Source organism: Cervus elaphus, chromosome 10 (genome assembly GCF_910594005.1).
Source record: "Cervus elaphus chromosome 10, mCerEla1.1, whole genome shotgun sequence".
In the NCBI taxonomy this organism is placed as follows: domain Eukaryota; kingdom Metazoa; phylum Chordata; class Mammalia; order Artiodactyla; family Cervidae; genus Cervus; species Cervus elaphus.
In genome coordinates, this window is record NC_057824.1 from 14,742,082 (window position 1) to 14,761,262 (window position 19,181).

Below are 19,181 nucleotides of genomic sequence, written 5' to 3' on the forward strand. Positions count from 1 at the left end.
CGGCCCCAGCCCGGCCCGCCCGCGGGCGCGCGCGCACTGACTATGCCGAGCTGCAGCTTCTGCTCCTGCTGCTCCAACTGCGCCGCGCGCGCCTGCACGTCCACCAGCTGCGCGCGCAGCCCGTCCTCACGGGCGCGGTAGATTGAAGTCAGCTCTGCGCGCTGCCTGTAAATCTGCGGCAGGTCCACGCCGCCCTCCCGATCACGCCTATGGGCGGAGTTGGCGCAGCGCTGCGCGCCCCTGCTCCGGTAGGTGACGGAAAACAGGTTCCCTTCGCGCAGGCGCGCCGCCTCGCTGTCAACCAAACGGTTGTCAGCCCTCACTTGTTCCAAGCGCTGCCTGCAGGCCTGCAGTTCCTCAGAGCGCCCCTTGTGCTGCCGATGCAGGTACTGACGGCGCTCCGACAGCGGCGGCTCAGCGCCCTCTCCCGCCGCGGCCCCCTGGCGCCCGGCGCGCAGCCCCTTCTTCTTAGGCGCCATGGGTCGGGCCCGTAGCCCCGACCCCCCAAGCCCGAAACTTCCGGCTTCCACTGACTCTAGGAGTCACGAACCTGCGGGAGGCAGAATCAGGAGTTTGGGGTCAATCAGGGTTCAGCGTATTGTCCCCAACCTCTACCAGTGGGGTCTTACCGGACCCTGGCCGCGTCCTTCTGAAAGTTCAGGGCTGGAAGGCCCCAGACCTTACCTTGAAGTCTTGTCATTGTGAGGGGACATACATCTACTTCAGACACGTCTGCTCTTCTCAGACTTAGAAGCTAAGCCCCTGGGCTTGGGGCCCACCCTTTCCAGAATCAGGCCCAGCTATACCCTGATTCCTCTGTCTTCCACACTGGGTCTCTGGTTTTCAGAGTCTTCTGTCCTTCCTCTGGCCCCCATAGCTGTTCCTTCTGTGCACCCCATCTCAATATCAACACAATAATGCCATATCTAGTTACAGGTCTGCTTGCCCTAGGGTAAGCTGAATTCCCCAAAGGCAACAGTTAGAACCGCACATGAAACAATGAACTGGTTCCAAATTGGGAAAGTGCAGTTCAGTTCAGTCGCTCAGTCATGTCTGAGTCTTTGTGACCCCATGGACTGCAGCATGCCAGGCTTTCCTGTCCATCACCAACTCCCAGAGCTTGCTTAAACTCATGTCCGTTGAGTCGGTGATGCCATCCAACCATCTCATCCTCTGTCATCCTCTTCTCCTCCTGCCTTCCGTCTTTCCCAGCATCAGGGACTTTTCTAGTGAGTCATTTCTTAGCATCTGGTGGCCAAAGTATTGGAGCTTCAGCTTCAGGATCAGTCCTTCCAAAGAATATTCAGAGTTGATTTCCTTTAGGATTGACTGATTTGATCTCCTTATAGTCCAAGGGACTCTCAAGAGTCTTCAACACCACAGTTCAAAAGCATCAATTCTTTGGTGCTCAGCTTTCTTTATAGTCCAACTCTCACATTCATACATGACTACTGGAAATACCATAGCTTTGACTAGATGGACCTTTGTTGGCAAAGTAATGTCTCTACTTTCGATGAGACATCAATGACGTCTAGATTTGTCATAGCTTTTCTTCCAAGGAGAAAGTGTCTTTTGCCCCTTTGCTCACAGGTGGGGACTAGGGAGGGGGACCTACCCAGAAGGATGGCAAATGGGTTGTGGGCAAGCTGAGAGCCATGAAGGATGTTTTATGGGAAGGACACTGAGGAAAGCAAGGCCCCTGACGCCTGCTCTGAGGCTGATATCAGACCACAAGGCTGTGAGATACACCCAGAGTCTTGCCTTTCCTCTGATAGAGAAACTGAGGTTTCCTGAGCCTTGGTTGCTTTCGGGCAGTGAAGACACCACCAAAAGAGATTAATCGTTCTCATCTCCCTTGCTGACTCTGTGCGACCCCGTAGACGGCAGCCCACCAGGCTCCCCCGTCCCTGGGATTCTCCAGGCAAGAACCCTGGAGTGGGTTGCCATTTCCTTCTCCAATGCATGAAAGTGAAAAGGGAAAGTGAAGTCGCTCAGTCGTGTCTGACTCTTAGCGACCCCATGGACTGCAGTCTACCAGGCTCATCCGTCCACGTGTGCAATGAGTGCGGTTGTGCGGTAGTTTGAACATTCTTTGGCATTTCCTTTCTTTGGGATTGGAATGAAAACTGAGCACATGAGTCATGATTATATAATTAAGAAGTATCCTGCTATGTTACTTCTGGGTTTACATGTGTGGAAAATTGCCTTCTGCAGGATGTAAGCAAAAACGTGTTCCACACTTAGTCTTGCACTCGTAAGAAAGGCGGCTTTGGGGTCTGAATAGGATTTTGAGAGGTAGAAAACATGAGATAATGGTGTAAAAACCAAGAGACAGGAAAAGAAAAGCAAGTTTGCGGAAGAATGAATATAGTGTTTTGGCTGAAGCAGAGCTGCATTAAAAGATAGCGTTGGGGACTTACCTGGTGGTCTACTGGTTAAGACTCTGAGCTTCCATGCAAAGGGCATGTGTTCTATCCCTGGTCAGGCAACTGAGATCCCATGTGCTATGTGTCACTGCCAAAAAACAAAAACATCCACATAAACAACAATAATGAAAAAGATTAACAGAGGTGTATTTGGGTAGAATTAGAACAGGAAAAAATTGAACAAGTGAGGAGGCAAAAGAGAAGTTTATTGTGCTCACCTAGGCATGAGGGGCAAGGGCCAGAAGGAATGAAACTTGGAGGGAAGAAAAAGGGAGTGCAGATGAAAGACAGCCTTCAAAAGACAAGTCAGCAGGGCTTGGACACATTAAATGACAGGTGAGCAAACGGAAGAAGACAGAATGACACCAGTATTTTCATTTAAGTTGGTGTGGTGTGTACGCTGACATCAAGAAGAGCAAAAGTAATATTTAGAAGGGCAATGACAGGTTTGACTTTTTCATGTTGAATATGAATTAACAGAGAAACATTTGAAGTAAAATGTCCAGGGGCATTTGGAAAACTTACATTGCTCTGACCCGCAGATGGAGTTGGAAGTCATCTGCATGGAGGACAGAACTGAAAGAGGTCTTTATTATCCAAAGATTTATAGTGGAAAGGTCATTTAAATAACTTCATACAGAACACCACCACTACATACCTGTAAATGGTGGAAAAATTTAATAGGAAAAAAGTAATTACAGTTATTTGTATGTTATAATTAAAGCAATTTCTATTCTAATTCCAACTGGCCACTAATTCCTAGAATGAGCAAAGAATTCATTTCTTTTTGTCGCTGTTTTATATACCCAGTGAATCTGTGCACCAGTCTCTCGGAATCTACACTCTGTGTTACTTTCTAAAAAATTGTGTAAATGTACATTTATTTTCTAATCTTTTTGTCATCACAAAGTTTTTGTTTTTTTTTTTAACAAAAATCATTGGTATATTGATTTGAGTTTTGTCTGGTCTCTTATGCACAAATATCACACATAGTAAAAAAGTCAGTCTTGGACTCTTCAACATGTAGTGAAACTTTAAAGACCCTTTTAGCAAGCAATCTGAATGCAAGATCCTTTGACATTTTATTATTGTTTGCCTTGAACTAGCTTTTTGATATTTTTTTTTAAATTGTGGTAAAAGACACGTAATATAAAATGTATTAATACCATCTAAAACTTTTCAAGTGTGCAGTTCAGAGTGTTAAGTATATTTTACATTGTTATGCAACCGATCTTCAGAAATCTTTAGTCCTGAAAAACTGAAATTTCATAACCATTAAACAATTCTCCATGTCTCCTTCCCCTTAGCTCCTAGAAACCACCATTGTGACATTTTCTCTTCTTTTTTAACTTTTTAACCACACTACAAGGCACGTGGGATCTTAGTTCCCTGACCAGGGGTTGAACCTGTGTTCCCTGCAGTGCAAGGGCAGAGCAAGAAGCAGGATTCTAGGTGTTTCTGGGTGCGCAGCTACAGTATCATTATAGTAGTACTAAAATCTCACAAGCACATGTCAAGATCAATATATTTTATTAGTCTAACGATTACAGGGAGTTAAGTTATTGGCCTTAAACAAAAGGCCAATAACTTTGTTTATGTGACATAAAGAATGGAATGAAAATTGGGGGATTTTGATGTCTAGTTCTGATTTTATCACAAAATATGTGACTTTACACAGGTCAGTTTACTACTCAGACTGAACCTCTCACATTTCTTCTGGCTGTGATTCTACACATAGTACGATACACCTTTCCTAAGGCTGACATCTAGTGGATACACTTAAATTTAGTATTTAAAAATGAATAAGCTTAGTTAAGCTATTTTAAGTAAAAGACTCACTAGGAAGCCTGGTTATGTGCAATAAGTACAATAAATTAGGAGACCAATATTGCTCCTTAAATGAAAGTGAACCATGATAAAATAATATTACATCAGATTGTCCTGGCATCTTTGAATTTGATTCAGAGATTACGGGTACTCTTCCATACACCCAGCCATTAAAAATTAAGCCACTAGGCAAATTAGCCGCCTGAGTTGCAAATTTAGAAGAAAGCAAAGAAATGCTTCCTGCTCGAGTGTCCTGCATTCAGGGACAGACACAGGATATGACAAGGGCTAGTACAAAGTTCTAAGTAAGTGACTTAGGAGTGTATAAGATGGCGTATGATGGAAACATGAAAAAAAAGTTCTGAAACTCAAAATTACCTATTTTATAAGGATTATGAAGGTTTTTCTTTAAAAACTATGACCACTGAACAAAAGCAGTATTCTGAATTCACTTTCTTAAAACCTACCACTATTTTGAAATCACGGAAAAATTACATATATCAATACCTGTATGTGGTAAAAATACATACATTGAAAGGCAAGGGAATGATAAACACAAAATCTAGAATACTGGTTATCCCTGGGAAGGCACAGGGCCACAGGAATGGGAAACTTCAGAGGTTTAGGGAATACTCTAGTCCCTCAATGGCTGGTAGATTCATGGAATTCTTTTTAAGCTTTTAAATTCCTAAATAAACTCTAGCCTCCAGCAGACATTCTATTATATAGTCACTACTCAATAAACATTAGTTGAATTAATCAATGAATTAAAATTCAAGTGAAAAAAGCTTGTTCATCAAAGAAGAGCGTATCTAAACCAAGGGCATCCGTAAAAGGTGCAGCTTTAGGTCAAATGAAACAAACTGCAACTTTACAAAGTAGGCGGTAAGCTTATGGAATGTGCTAACTACAAAGGAATAATTAAACTATAAGTTCCACAAAAGCTGCTGCTGCTGCTAAGTCGCTTCAGTCGTGTCTGACTCTGTGCGGCCCCATAGACCGCAGCCCACCAGGCTCCCCCGTCCCTGGGATTCTCCAGGCAAGAACACTGGAGTGGGTTCCCATTTCCTTCTCCAGTGCATGAAACTGGAAAGTGAAAGTGAAGTCGCTCAGTCGTGTCTGACTCTTAGCGACCCCGTGGACTGCAGCCTACCAGGCTCCTCCGTCCATGGGATTTTCCAGACAAGAGTACTGGAGTGGGGTGCCATTGCCTTCTCCGCCACAGAAGCTGAGAAACTTAATTAAGGGCAAGGCTAACAGGCAAAGGTTTACTGCTGATAAACTGCTGATAACTAGACAGCAATGTTATCTTCCCACAACACTCTTTATCACCTCCGAACAAATATGCATTGGTATTTCTCATGTTCTTATGCATTACAGCAGTGAGAGCCAAAATTCTTAAAATCTTGATCCTAAAACCTAACATTCATCCTCAGAAAAATCGCCTCTTAACATATCTTGGCGGGGAGGGTAAGGGCTACAGAGACGTTTTCGTCCACTACATATACACATTCTGCCTCATTCTCAAGGAACTTGGGCCTCACTCCCAGGTAAGGAGGTCTCAAGGCGGTGAAAAGGAGGAAATAAGAACCCACCATCATTCTTTTCCCTCAGAGATTTCAGAGCAGAAGAAAAGGGGGAAAGCAGGAGACCTCCAAGCTCAGAGAAATCTGCCAGTATTTGATAAACACAAATAAGAATCTCTAGTTAGTACATTATGACTGTAATGGTTAAGAGGCTCTTAAAAACTGTCCTTCAGGGACTTCTCTGGTGGTCCAGTGGTAAAGACTCAATGCTTTCACTGCAGGGCGCACAGGTTCGATTCCTGGTTGGGGAACTAACATCTTGAATGCCACAAAGCACAGCTAAAATAATTTTTTTTTTAATTAAAAAAAAATTTGTCCACTTTCCCTCATAATTTGAATTAAAAGGTATTCTCTGAAGCAAGAATTCCATTTTTTTTTTTTTTTTGGATGGACTGTGGTTTCTTCTTTTTTTTTTGGCTGTACCGTGTAGCAAATTCGGATCTTAATTCCCCCACCAGGGATCAAATTTTTGCCCCCTGCACTTGAAGCACTCTTCCTAACTACTGGACCATCAGGGACGTCCCTGTGGTTTCTCCAAAACGTTAACAGTCACCATGAGGAGTGAAAGATACCAGACAGAAAGGTTTAATATCCAATCATCAACGAGTAAGAAAATCTTAGACCAGGAAGGGACCATCCACACTGGCCTCGGACTGATTTTGAGCTTCCAAAGCAGTGAGAAATAAATTTCTGTTGTTTATGAACCACCTAGTCGGTGGTCCTTTGTTAAAGCAGCCCAAACTAAGACATGCATTAAAATGGAAGACTCAAGCTTGACCATCTAACCTTAGTAAGAATGTATTCTACAACATCTGTCTTTGCCAAGCTGTAATCGAGTCTCTGCTTAAATACTTTATTCAGCATGAGTACATCCAAAGAGGAAGTCATTCTGTTTTCAAATGACACCTTTCTAGACTTGAGTCAATTTTTTAAAACTTTTTAGAAACTTCAGCCAATAATCAAATGACACACTTAATCTGACATGAAGCCCATCCTCAACCACCACACAAAACCTGCATGAAGCTGAAACTTGCTAATTTCTCCTCCTTGGTCCCAGTTCTCACCGGCCTCCTGGAACCAAACTAACCAAACAATCCCTGTGCTGCTTGACAGCGCGGCTTTTAAGAACATCTTTAAAATATGGTATCAGAGTCAGATTACAATGATAGAAAGAATCAAAGGACCACAAGCAAAAAAAAAAAACACCCAAAACAAAAACCCCACAAATGTTCTATTCAAAAAAAGCAACTGGCAGACACTTGGTGACATTTTACAAGTCTTGACCTTTTTTGTGTGCTTCGGTAACACAAACATCAGAGCACTTACTATTTGCATCCTCCCTATGACAGTTATGACATTTCTTGTGTTAAACTTTAAGTATCTCAAGCTGACATGCTATTTTTTACATGTTTATTTCATATTCCTTGAACTAGAACGTGAGTTCTCTGAAGGCAGGGTCTCTCCAAGGTATAACTCCTCTTCTACTCCCTTTTCTACAGACTAGGTTGCTGTTTCTGTGATTACTGATTAGCAACTAGAAGTTTTTTCAAAGCTATTTCTGTTAGGATATTTCCTAAGGAATGGATTGTAACTCTACTTCTTTAAGATTAGTTATACAGACATAAAAAACTCTACACTTACTCAAACATGATGGAGAAAGAAAGGTCTAATGGATTTTTCACTAATAGGAGTTCTTTATCTGAGGTTCAGAGAAAGAATTCGGTGATCTGTGAACCTGAACGGGAAACTTCTTACTAACCTTTATGTGAAATTTAGCAATTCCTTCAATTAGGATTATAGGCAACAAGCCACTGTAGGATTAGAAATATCTATTGAACGTGTTATTGGTAAAAATCACAGGTATTTTCATATTACAATTACTACAAATTCATCATTATTTATTTTTTATCATTATCTGAAATTACAGTACTTAACTAAATTGTCACTAAAGGTTATTCTCTAATGTGAGAAGCATCAAAAATTTGTATTTTTAGTATTTGTTAACTGTATTTCAATAATAACGGGTTTCTTTTTTAATTCTATGCATTTTACTTCATAAAACCATGGATCATTATTAGAATTCATGAAACAACAACAAAATAAAAGGGGGGTAACTCCTGCCCTATAATAGAGAGTGTGGGTGAGGTGATTACAATTCCAAAGAATGACCATAACTGTCATAATCATATCCATTATAATAAAATGACAGGTGAGTTTTAAAATATAAATACCTGCTTATGATTAGAAAAAACAAAAAGGGACTTTAAGCTGATCATTTTCACTTAGACAAGAAAAAGTATATCTATAGAAAAATTAATTTTCAAATACCTATTAACTTGTTATAATTAAAACAATCACAGGATTGTAAATGGTTAGGTACTCAGGACCCTTTAACAGCGACTATTTACTGTTGCTGTTGCGTTCTTTACTTTCACCATTTTATAAAAGGACCAAAATCCATTACAGCTAGAATTCTTATATTAAGAAAGTATGTAAAAATGTCTTTCCTTCTAGCTAGCTTCAAAATATACACATACATTTTATTTCTAACTACTAGAACTATGGCTTGGACTTTTCCTGCTCAACTATACTGGTGATAGCTAAAATGACTTAGAAAGGAATTCAAGGAAAAACACATACCTCTCCTATTGAAAGGAAGCTGGAAAAAAAAAAAAGTTCCAATTAATCTACATTACTTCCCATTCTAAGACAGAAACTAAACAATATAAGGTATTTTCCTAGAGACATTTTTAGCAGTTCAATAATATGCACAGAACATTTTTCTTAAATTATGTTTAGCAGATATCACTTTTCATTTAAACCATAACTTTTCACATGTATTTGAATAATCATTTCCCCCAAAGACATATTTACCTTCAGCCAGTGCTGGTGATTCTGTTCGTGTCCCTCCTATCTGTTTAAAGAAAGGAAAAAGGAAGACAGTCTATAACATTATTTTTAAAACAAGGTGTAATTTTATTAAAACTAACTTTAACCACTAAGTTCATCAATGCTATCATATATCACATGTATAAGCCATATCCTTCCCCTCTTGGGTTAACTCAACAACTCTTTATGGAGGACTTACTAAGGCGTTATCTTAAGCCCTGAGAAATATCAGTAAGTGATATACCCTAGTTGTCACCATCAAGATATTCAAAGACAAACAGGTGTACCAAGTACTCAGTTCTCATCAGAGCTTATGAAGCAGGAGGTAACAAGAGAAAAAAATAAAGAAATTCTTTACTCAGATGATAAGAGAAAAAACTAGCAATTCCTCCTTATTCATGTAAAATTATCAAAAGAGGCATGTTTCTATATTCTTATCACAATTTAAGTTCAGTTTCAATGTATTAGAAAATCAGTTTTACTACAAGTACTAAGATCCTTATATTCCATGACAATTATGCCAGAGGCACATTTGGCTAAACTCACTGAACCACAAAGTCCTCTCAAGGACTGGTTTTCCTATTTCAAAGCCTTATTAAATAATTTTAGGTGAAATAAAGTTTTCAGAATGAATTTAACTTTGCAACTAAGAACAACTATAGCCATATGACCAGCTGAATTCACATAGAATGAGCGGAAACATTTGACTAATGTAACTAACCACTTTTATGAGAAGATTTCTTTCCCTATTTATCTGGTACAACCCAAGAGTCCGAGATTAACAAATTTAACAAAACTTCCTATATATAAAAAATTGGCAGCATCTTGAGGGAATTGGGCACAGTTCTCCCAGTGGTACACGATCTGACACACTCTTCCCAAGGTAGAAATGTGGTGCTATCTCTGATAGAGTAAAAAAAGAAAAGAAAGAAAGAAAATTATACAGATATAGGATCCAAAAGATGAACAGTAGATTGGCAACCTTAGGGTCCACTGAATTAAAATTTCTGATTCTAGGGGAGAAGGGAAGGCACTTCTGTCAGGAGATGCAAGAAGAATTCTGAAGCAGTAACCAACAGGAGAATAATGGGAGAGGGTCCTGTAAACTGACCCCTCACCATGAGGACTCATGGCAGCTCCTACACAAGAGACAGTGTACAGAGAACCCAGGGGATGGGACTGAGGCTGCCATGCCCACTGACAACCATAAATGGACAACTATCGCAACACAGCCCAGAAAGCATAAAGTAACCACAGGCGCTGATCCCTTCGGGAGGAAAAGTCTGGGTCACTCCACCAGGAAAATGCCTCAGCCTGTTGAAGGGGGCTGGCTGAAGGTGAGGACAATCTAAACTTAGTAGTTGACTGAACTAAAGAACGTCATTCCTTCTGTCGTAAGTCTAATGTAGAAACTGTGGTCAGCCACCATCTTGAAAGCTTAGTAGTAGGTGGAACTAAATGGCAAGCACCTAATGGTGGGCTGCACAGGACACCCTCCCGCCCCGCCTCTTGTTTTTACTCCAGCTGAGGCACCTCCCCTTAGCGGCTTGCTGCACTGGTGGGGCTCACTTCCTGCTCAGAGGCTTTGCAATAAGAGACGCCTACAGGAACTCTTAGGCCATCCTGAGTCATAATGAACCTGGAAGTATGAAGGTGTTAATACCAAGAGCCTGGGCAATCACTGGCCATTGGTGAGATGAAGTCTGGTAGACAAACACCCTCCTCCTCCCACCAATGGGCGTATTCTTCATATCTTCTCAGGGGGTTTCTTCAAGATCAAGCCCAAATGCTCACAGAAGTGACCAGGTCAATAATACTCCCTTAGATTGACTTTCCTTTTCTGTTTCACTTGCCCCAGTTCTCCAACTTGTGTTTCTCATTAACACTTCCCCCAAGAAATCACCTGTCTGAAGAGTCCCTGTCTTGGGCTCTGCTTCAGGAGGTGAAAACATGTCTAGACACTTGTCCTTCAGGACACCACACCTCCTTTCCTTTCTGTCCCACCCCACTGGATGCTCCCTCTTCATCTCCTGTGCTGAACTTTTTTGAAATCCCTGAATGCTGACATGTCCCAGGACTCAGTTGCAAGTCCTCCGCTCTCCTTGTGACTTCATCCTATCTCATAACTCTCTGAGTCTAAATTTAGCAAAATCTAAAACGTGCTCAAATTTATTTATCCAGTCCAGACACTTCTCCATCTCTGCACTTTCATAGCATTCCCTACTCAGTATCTCCACTAGGATGTTTTAACAGATAGCTCAAACTTAACATGTTCAAAACTGAACTCATCTCACTCCCCATGCCTGACCGACCCCGCAGTCTCCCCCATCATTTGATGACACTTCTATCCTTACAGTTGCTCAGTTAAAAACTTTGGATTTCTCTGCAATTACTCTTTCTCACATATCCCTTTTCAACTACAACTCTCACTACCTAAAATCTTCATGCTTTCTATTCTACCTCCTGTCCACTCACTGTCGAAGGCTGAGCTGCATTAACATTATTAGATCTACTATTACTTTTGTATTCAAGAGCCTCCAGAACAGGTGGTGCAAAGTGAGATGCTGAGATCATGTCGGAAGTGCTAACTGGGGCTTCGTCTATAGATTGTCACAGCTACTAACATGTCAGGCTAAAAAGGCAGGTGATCCACTGCTAGGTACTCATATAAAACCATTTTGAGATGTTATGAAGTAATTGAGTACGTTTTGGAAACATTCAGTAGGCCAAAATAAAGAGTCTGAGGGCTGTATTTGGTTGATGAACCATCAGTTTGCAGCTTCTGCTTCAGAACTTTGTACTGTTTCTAATTGCTGCTATACTATTAATCCTTAATCTGTTCTTATACTTTGCTCGATCAGATAAGAGATGAACAGGAGCTACTTTTGTTCAAAGCCTAACCACTCTGGTTTTTCTCACAAGCTCCTCATGGATCAACGCTACTACAAATGGAATGAATAAACACAGTTCTGCTTTTCCTGCCAAACGAAAACTTCCTTCCCTAAGACCTACTGCAGCCACCCAGAAATAAAACAAGTGGCTTGGCTGGCCACTTGCATAAACCGCAGAAGAAAAACCAGTGCCACTTACATAACACCATGGGGGAAAAGCTCTGTTGATTCTGTTTAATTCTTAGTAAATCATGAAATAATAAAACACCTGTAATTGTTTTCACCCTTTGAAATCAAACGTCAAGTCATAAGTAGTGAATATTAGATGATATGTAAATTAGACAATCCAGGATCTTTTATCTACAAACCAATTTCTTTGCCTCCAACAAAACATAAAATAGAAGAGTTATGACTTCAGAGCACTGTCAGCCACATTTACAGCTTTGCAGTATTTCAAATGATGGTACATAAATCTAACTGCATTAATAAATGGTGTTGAAATAACCCCATGGAAAAGTCCAACCTTTTCCACCTAGGTTGCAGTTCTCCTCCACTTGGGTATATGATAAAACATAACTGAATTCAATTTTTTTAAGTTCCCCTTAATATACACAGAGCAATTTAAAAAGCTATCTTAGAAAAGAGCACTTGAAATAAAGGGCCTACTGATTATACTCACAGATCAGACAATATTACGAAAAGTGCATTATGACATAATTCCAACAAATATCTGATAAGTTTTAAATCTGAGAACTTGACAAGGTATTCTGTGTCTATTTGAGAAAAAGGAAACATGCAAGTCTATAAAAATTTTCTGAGAGACAGAATAACAGGTGAGATGGATCCATCCTACTCATCAGAAATTAAAATTTTTTGGCCCTGGGTTAGATATACAGTGAGGGGAAGAAATCAGAAATTAGAATAGGTCCAACTGTATATACATGTTTAAAAAAGAAAAAACCCAACACCAACTATTTATCACAAAGTCTGTTTATGTATATACCACTAAAAGAGATACCCTAGGAGATACTACGATGAAAAAGATTGTGCACTCTAAAAATGTCTAGTCTGAGTATAGCAATTAAAATATTTAAGGTGAAAATGAGTATCATGAGAAATAGCTACACAGAGTGCTGCAGCAATCACGGAATTCCAGCTAGGAGTAGAGCCTGGAAATCAGGTATTAGGAAAGATTTTATGACGCTATGCAGCTCTGGTAGCTGAAGCAGATTTTGGAAAATGAATACAATCTGGGCAAGAAGAAAAAGAAGGTATAAGGTATAAAAAGAACATTCCATGGGAGGAATGTATAATCATCACAGGGCAGTGAAGAAAGAAAACTTAATAAACTGTGGTGAAGTAGTCCCACACTAAACTAAGATACAACCTTCTCAGCCTACACAGACCAGAGACGAGTCTAAGTCCTCACAGAACGACACGCTGCTGCGCGCACTGGTGTGGCCGTGGAGCCTCAGCGCCCGAGTCCAGGCGCGCCTCCAGCGCTGCGGCGCTTACACACCAGGGGGCGCTGCTCCAGTGCGGCGGGAAGACCCCCATCCCCAACCCCACCCACGGCCCCAAAGGTGGCATTCCTGTGCTGCGCCTGACATACAGATGTGGCCCCTCTCTGCAGAGGACAATCTGAGGGGACCGCTGCTCCAGTGCGGCGGGAAGACCCCGATCCCCAAACCCACCCACGGCCCCAAAGGTGGCATTCCTGTGCTGTGCCTGACATACAGATGTGGCCCCTCTCTGCAGAGGACAATCTGAGGAATTATCCTGGCTACACCCAACACAAATCTTTGTTGATGTAAGTTAAAATGTCTTATGATATGTAGAGGTCTTGATACCTAATGCCAAAATGCTTTACAAAGATACATCTCAATCTATAATGCCATCAGAACCATGCTTCCTGGACATGAACTTCACTGTTTGAAAAGTAAAAGGTGTGCACTACGGTGTGTTTCTGCACATGCACATACAATATGGTGCCTTCTTTCACAGTGTTTTTAGTGAGCTACTAAAGAACGTCGACTCTTTTTACTCTGCATTTGTAAAACTAGTCCTTTCTCGTTTTTCTATCAAGGCCTTACTTATTTTTAAGAGGATCACTGTCACTTTTGAACTCCTAGTTCAGACACTGTTTATATACATATATATATAAATGCATATGATAAAGTTAGACACTGTCTTCAAAAACGATCTACTAGGCTGCCATTTCATACGCACTTACTGTGTTTGAGACACACCGTGCATGATTTATTTCACTGAAGACTAACAATCTAATCAGATTAAAATTATTTGCCTCTTTTCCTTGATGAGGCTTTAAAGCGTGAAGTAGCTTGCCCAGAGTCACAAGAGAGGGAGACGGGAAGGGAGGCAGGGAATGAGTTGGAAAATTATTTTTCAGGAAACTGTTCAAGCAGTACCAGTTATAATATTCCTCTGTGTAATTGTGACTTTCTGTAAAGTAAATATTGGGTTGGCCAAAAAGTTCATTCGAGTTTTCCTGTAATACCGTATGGAAAAACATGAACAAACTTTCTGGGGAACCCAATGTTACCTTCCCATTAACATCCTCTGTAAAATTATGATGATTCCTTAAAGAATAAACCACAGCAGCATAACTGGAGAGCCTGAGGCAGTAGCTTCATAAAGATGGTATCACTAGGCTTTGGGAAAGTTGTCCAGAACCTTCTCACTGATCTCCTGGCTGCTGTCATCACCAAGCCCTGATTACTGGACTTTCTACAATGGGATTTCTCTAAGACCTAAACTCAGGTATGTTTTGAAACACACAGCAATAAACATACTATAAGATGCATTTGTGGACAACAGGTACTGTGATCATGCCAACCTAAAGATTCTACAGGCTTAAGTACATTCTGTAAAACAAATACATAACCTATTTTGCAGTTGCAAAAACTCAAATTCTTTAAAATAAATGTTTGTTTCAAAGAAAAGATAGGAATTTTTACTGTGGCTCATTTACTCTACTTCATATATTCAAAATTCATCATAAAATTTACACACATGATTAAACTTTAAAGAAATTATAAATAAGAAGAGTGAAAATAACAGGCAAAATAAAAAATTACAACTCTATATATAAAGAAAATACATTTTCCCCATGGACAATTTTGGAAAAGATCAAATAAATATCTATTCATTTCATTACACAGCCTCCTAAGAATATACAGGCTCCAAAATAATCAGTGATTGTATTAGCACTGACATGACCATCCTTTCTAGCTTCTGCCCTGCTTCATCACCTCCCACTACCACCCCTCCTTCCACTCCTAGCCCTACTCTGAACTAAAAAGTTAAAAAAAAAAAAAAAAATTTGGCTCATCTCAGAAAAGCAAAGTTGGGTCAGAAAACCTAGAACTGTTTTTCACCACAGTAACAGATGTAAGCAAAAAGGACTGACATATGATCAGGTCAAAGATGCACAAAGAGCTTTTCATGAAGCTATACTTGTGATTAAAAAAAAAAAAAAAAAAAAAACCTTAGCAAAGAATAGAAGAATAAAAGATATCTACCCTTACCAAAGCCTATAATAAATAGTCCTTAATGAAGAACTCTTAAAACATTCCCTTTAGAATCAAAATGAGACAAACAAGTCCACGATCAATACTTCTACTCAACACTGTATGCAGGTCCTAGCCAACTTTATAAGAGAAAGAGATTAAAGGTTAAAAAATTTTTAAGGAAAAAACAATTCATGAGTCTGGCAAGGTAACAATATTTTAATCAACATGAAAATCTCAACTGCATTTCTATTTTCCAGTAAAAAGAACAAAAGAGAATTTTCCCCACAGACACAGTTCACAATAACAAAAAGCAATCAGTAACTAGGAATAAACCTAACAAAAGCTTTGTAATTTCTGCATGAAAAACAATCATAAAACTTTAAGAAAGCCATAAAAAAATGTAAAGACATGTTCACAGACAAGAAGACAATACTGTAAGAAATGTCAATCCTTTCTAAAATCCACGTTAATATTCAATGCATTTCCAACCCAAATCCCCAAAGTATTCTTTTATAAAACTTAATACGTTCATGCTAACCTTTACATAAAAAAGCAAAAATCAAAAAACAGTCAAAATGCTCAAGGACTCAAAACAAGACAACCTGCTCAATCAGACATCAAGATATAAAATGAAACAACAGTAATTAAGACAGAATGGAATTAACACAAAGACAAACTGGCAAATGAAAGCATTGCCGAAAAGCAGAATGCACAGTCCAGGAATACATACGGACCTTTATGAAGAGGAAGCAAATCCTGAGGGACTGCACTGCACATCACTGGGGAGAGACTGCGGCATAAATGGAGCCAGGGTAATTAACTGTTCATAAAGAAAGTCAAATCCCTATCCTATACCACAGATAAATCAATTCTCATGGGATTAAAGACTTTAATTTGAAAGGAAAAACCTCAAATTTTAAAAGAAAATACAAAAGTGGTTCTTTATAATCCCAAGGTAGGGAAGTGAAGTGAAAACGCTCAGTCGTGTCCGACTCTGCGATCCCGTGGACTCTAGCCTACCAGGCTCCTCCGTTCATGGAATTCTCCAGGCAAGAAGACTGGAGTGGGCTGCTGTTTCCTTCTCCAGGGGATCTTCCCGACCCAGGGACGGAGCCCAGGTCTCCCGCACTGCCCTTCCCGACCCAGGGACGGAGCCCGGGTCTCCCGCACTGCCCTTCCCGACCCAGGGACGGAGCCCGGGTCTCCCGCACTGCCCCTGGACCGCCTTCCCGACCCAGGGACCGAGCCCGGGTCCCCTGCACCGCCTTCCCGACCCAGGGACCGAGCCCGGGTCTCCAGCACGGCCCTTCCCGACCCAGGGACCGAGCCCGGGTCTCCAGCACGACCCTTCCCGACCCAGGGACCGAGCCCGGGTCTCCCGCACGGCAGGCAGACGCTTTACCGCCTGAGCCAGCAGGGAAGCCCCGAGGGAGGGAAGGAGAGCTCAATGTAGATAAAATATTGGAAGTATTAACCACAAATGAAAAGCCTGATAAATTTTATTCTATTAGCATCAAAAAAATTCTGCTTATTGACACTTTAAAGAAACTGAATATACAAACCACTAAGCTACAGAAAGCTATTGATGACATATATAACAGAGAAAGGATCAGTATCTAATATATAAAGAACTGCTAAACTCAGTAAGAGCAAGACAAATAAATCAATGAAACAATGGACCACAGTCATAAAGTGGCGTTTCAATAAAAAGAAACACAAAAGTTAAATCCTCAGTCTTGACGTTTATAAGCTAAAGCTGCATGAAATATCATTTTACACCCATGTGATTAGTAAAAATAAAGAGCTTTAACAAGAGTTTGACAAAAATGTTTATCAACAGGTACTCTCAGATACCCAGAATGTGGGATTATCAATTGACAACCACTTTAGGTGATAATTAAGTGATTATCAATCACTTTAGGAAACATTTGGCATTATCTTGTTAAAGTGAACAATCCTACTCTCAGGTATATACCTAGAGAAACTCTTGTATAGAGAAGCACTATTTGTTACAAAGGAAAAAAAGTAACAAAACACTGCAAACAACCTAGGTGTTCAATGATAGGAAAATGAATACACTGCAGCTTTTTCACACAATGAAAATTTACAGAGCAGTACAAAGGAGCTGTAGTCATCGAGAAGGATATGGATGGAATTTCAGAAACGATGAACTCATCAGAAGTCTTAAGAAGACTACATAGTGATTTTCACATAGCTCAAAAACGGCATAATTAAAATACATATTATTTAGAGACACAGACAATTGTGATTTTTTTTAAGCTATAAAAGTGATAAACACATAATTCAGGAAAAATATTTTCCTTTGGGGGGCAGCAGGGAGACTGTATAGGGAAGGAACAAAGCAGCTTCCTAGACCTTAATCAGAGGTGACTTCATGAACTTTCACTTTACGCTTATTAACAACTTATAACTTATTTATCTTTCATATATGAAGTGTTGAAGCACATTATAAGATGGTTCAGGTAAAACGATTGTGTGGATTCTTGGTCTGCATGTCGCGCTTATGCTGATAGGAAACAAGCATGTTTTCTCCTATCAGTGTTAAAACAACAAATCTACACGCAGAGCACAAAGGTGAATGGTACAATTTACTACTCTTTCAGGAAGCTGCTCCACTTTGAAAATAGCAGAAGTTTTTGAGATAAGCCTTGCCTCCTTCTAAGGTGTTTACAGTAAAAACCCCTCTTTTCTCCATTAGAATAATCAGAGTCAGAAGTTACTCAATTCAGAAAAATTCTTCAGATAGATATAATATACATGCACATTTATCAGCTAATCCTGTTATGAAGACCAAGACACATTCTTTGAATACAGGTCATTTCTAGAGTACTGAACATGATTTCCTGCATAGCCTACTGAGATTTTTCAAGCTCTCTGTGGTGAAGGACAGCTGTTTCATTTTTAAATTTTCCACCCATCATGGTGGAAAGGGAAAAAATCCAGAATACTAACATGCTAGAGTTAAAAAAAAAAAAGAAGACGACGACGAAGACGGCTAAAAAAAAGAAAAAAAAAGTTTTAAAAAGACTTTCAAAATACAAATCCCAATTCTCTGCAGATTGCCAACAGTTTATGAACTAGAGTTGGATTACAAAGCATAACATATAAAGCAGGAACTCTGGAGCCAGACTGTCAGGCTTAGCTCCAGACAAGTTAATCTCTCTCTGACTGTCTGCTTACCTCGAGAGGGGATAACAAACAGTAATACCTACTTCAGTGGGTTATTGTGAGGAGTAAATGAATACGTGCTTAGCACTGAGAACAGCCCCTGACATACAAGTAGCATGTAAGGGTAAGCTGATGCTGCTGTTATTACTGTATAAACCACACCCACAAATACACGTTTTCTAAAACATCTGGCTGCCTTTTTAAAATGTAATGAGAAATGAAGACAGTGAAAACAGAATGTTTTATATGTTTAGTTTCATAACTGTGTACCCATTTTTACATCATTAGTGCCCGATGACAACCCCTCTCACAGCCCATCAGTGATCAGTCACTGTGAACGTCTGCTGTCCAGGTCACACACAGACCGTAAAGCACAGAGGCGTGTTTCCTCCTTGTCCCCCAGCGACAAACCCGTGGGACATTTTACAAAAACGGACAGCCAAACAAGAGGACTTGCCAACAAAGATAAAATTACAGTAAAGAAACAGAAGTGGTAATGTCGGAAGTCAAACTGTAATAGAACATAAGTGGGGTTATAGAAAAAAATAGCTGACTCCAAGAATGCTGACACTTGTCGCCATGAAGGAGACTAAATATGTAGTCAGAGGAACTCTGTGGAGACAAACCTATCAACGTGAGTGAGGAAAGTGGTCGTGAAGAAAAGGACAAAGATGTCCCACAGGAAGTGATGCCAGCAAAAAACAATTCTCATTGAAAGAACTCACGGGTGTGTCTTATGACACTGAGAAGGCAATGGGTGAAATGCTGGAAGCTGACCCAGACCTACAAGTATGACAATTTGGCCAAGGCATAAAGACGATACTCCATATTGCAAGCTAT

The 19,181-nt window shown here is 40.3% G+C and overlaps 1 protein-coding gene and 1 long non-coding RNA gene across 11 annotated transcripts in view; one reads left to right on the forward strand and one right to left on the reverse strand.

The window, feature by feature from the left end:
* The window catches only part of LOC122702156 (coiled-coil domain-containing protein 166-like), a 38,478-nt gene that overhangs the window by 2,972 nt on the left and 16,325 nt on the right, over positions 1 to 19,181 (reverse strand). For 3 of the 10 annotated variants that reach the window (XM_043915662.1, XM_043915663.1, XM_043915664.1), the window contains 3 exons: positions 8,714 to 8,753; positions 8,480 to 8,498; positions 38 to 550 (listed from right to left, as the gene is read on the reverse strand). In XM_043915662.1, coding sequence (XP_043771597.1) covers positions 38 to 479 — 442 coding nt within the window. In that variant the 5' untranslated portion in view covers positions 480 to 550; positions 8,480 to 8,498; positions 8,714 to 8,753. Of the gene's footprint in view, positions 1 to 37; positions 1,096 to 8,479; positions 8,499 to 8,713; positions 8,754 to 15,886; positions 15,903 to 19,181 lie in introns of those variants that run through there. The other 7 variants (XM_043915666.1, XM_043915667.1, XM_043915671.1 and 4 more) reach the window with 5 other exon arrangements.
* On the forward strand, positions 9,431 to 11,912 carry LOC122702162. Its single transcript, XR_006343190.1, has 2 exons — positions 9,431 to 10,065; positions 11,651 to 11,912. It is a non-coding gene; the product is annotated as an uncharacterized LOC122702162 (long non-coding RNA).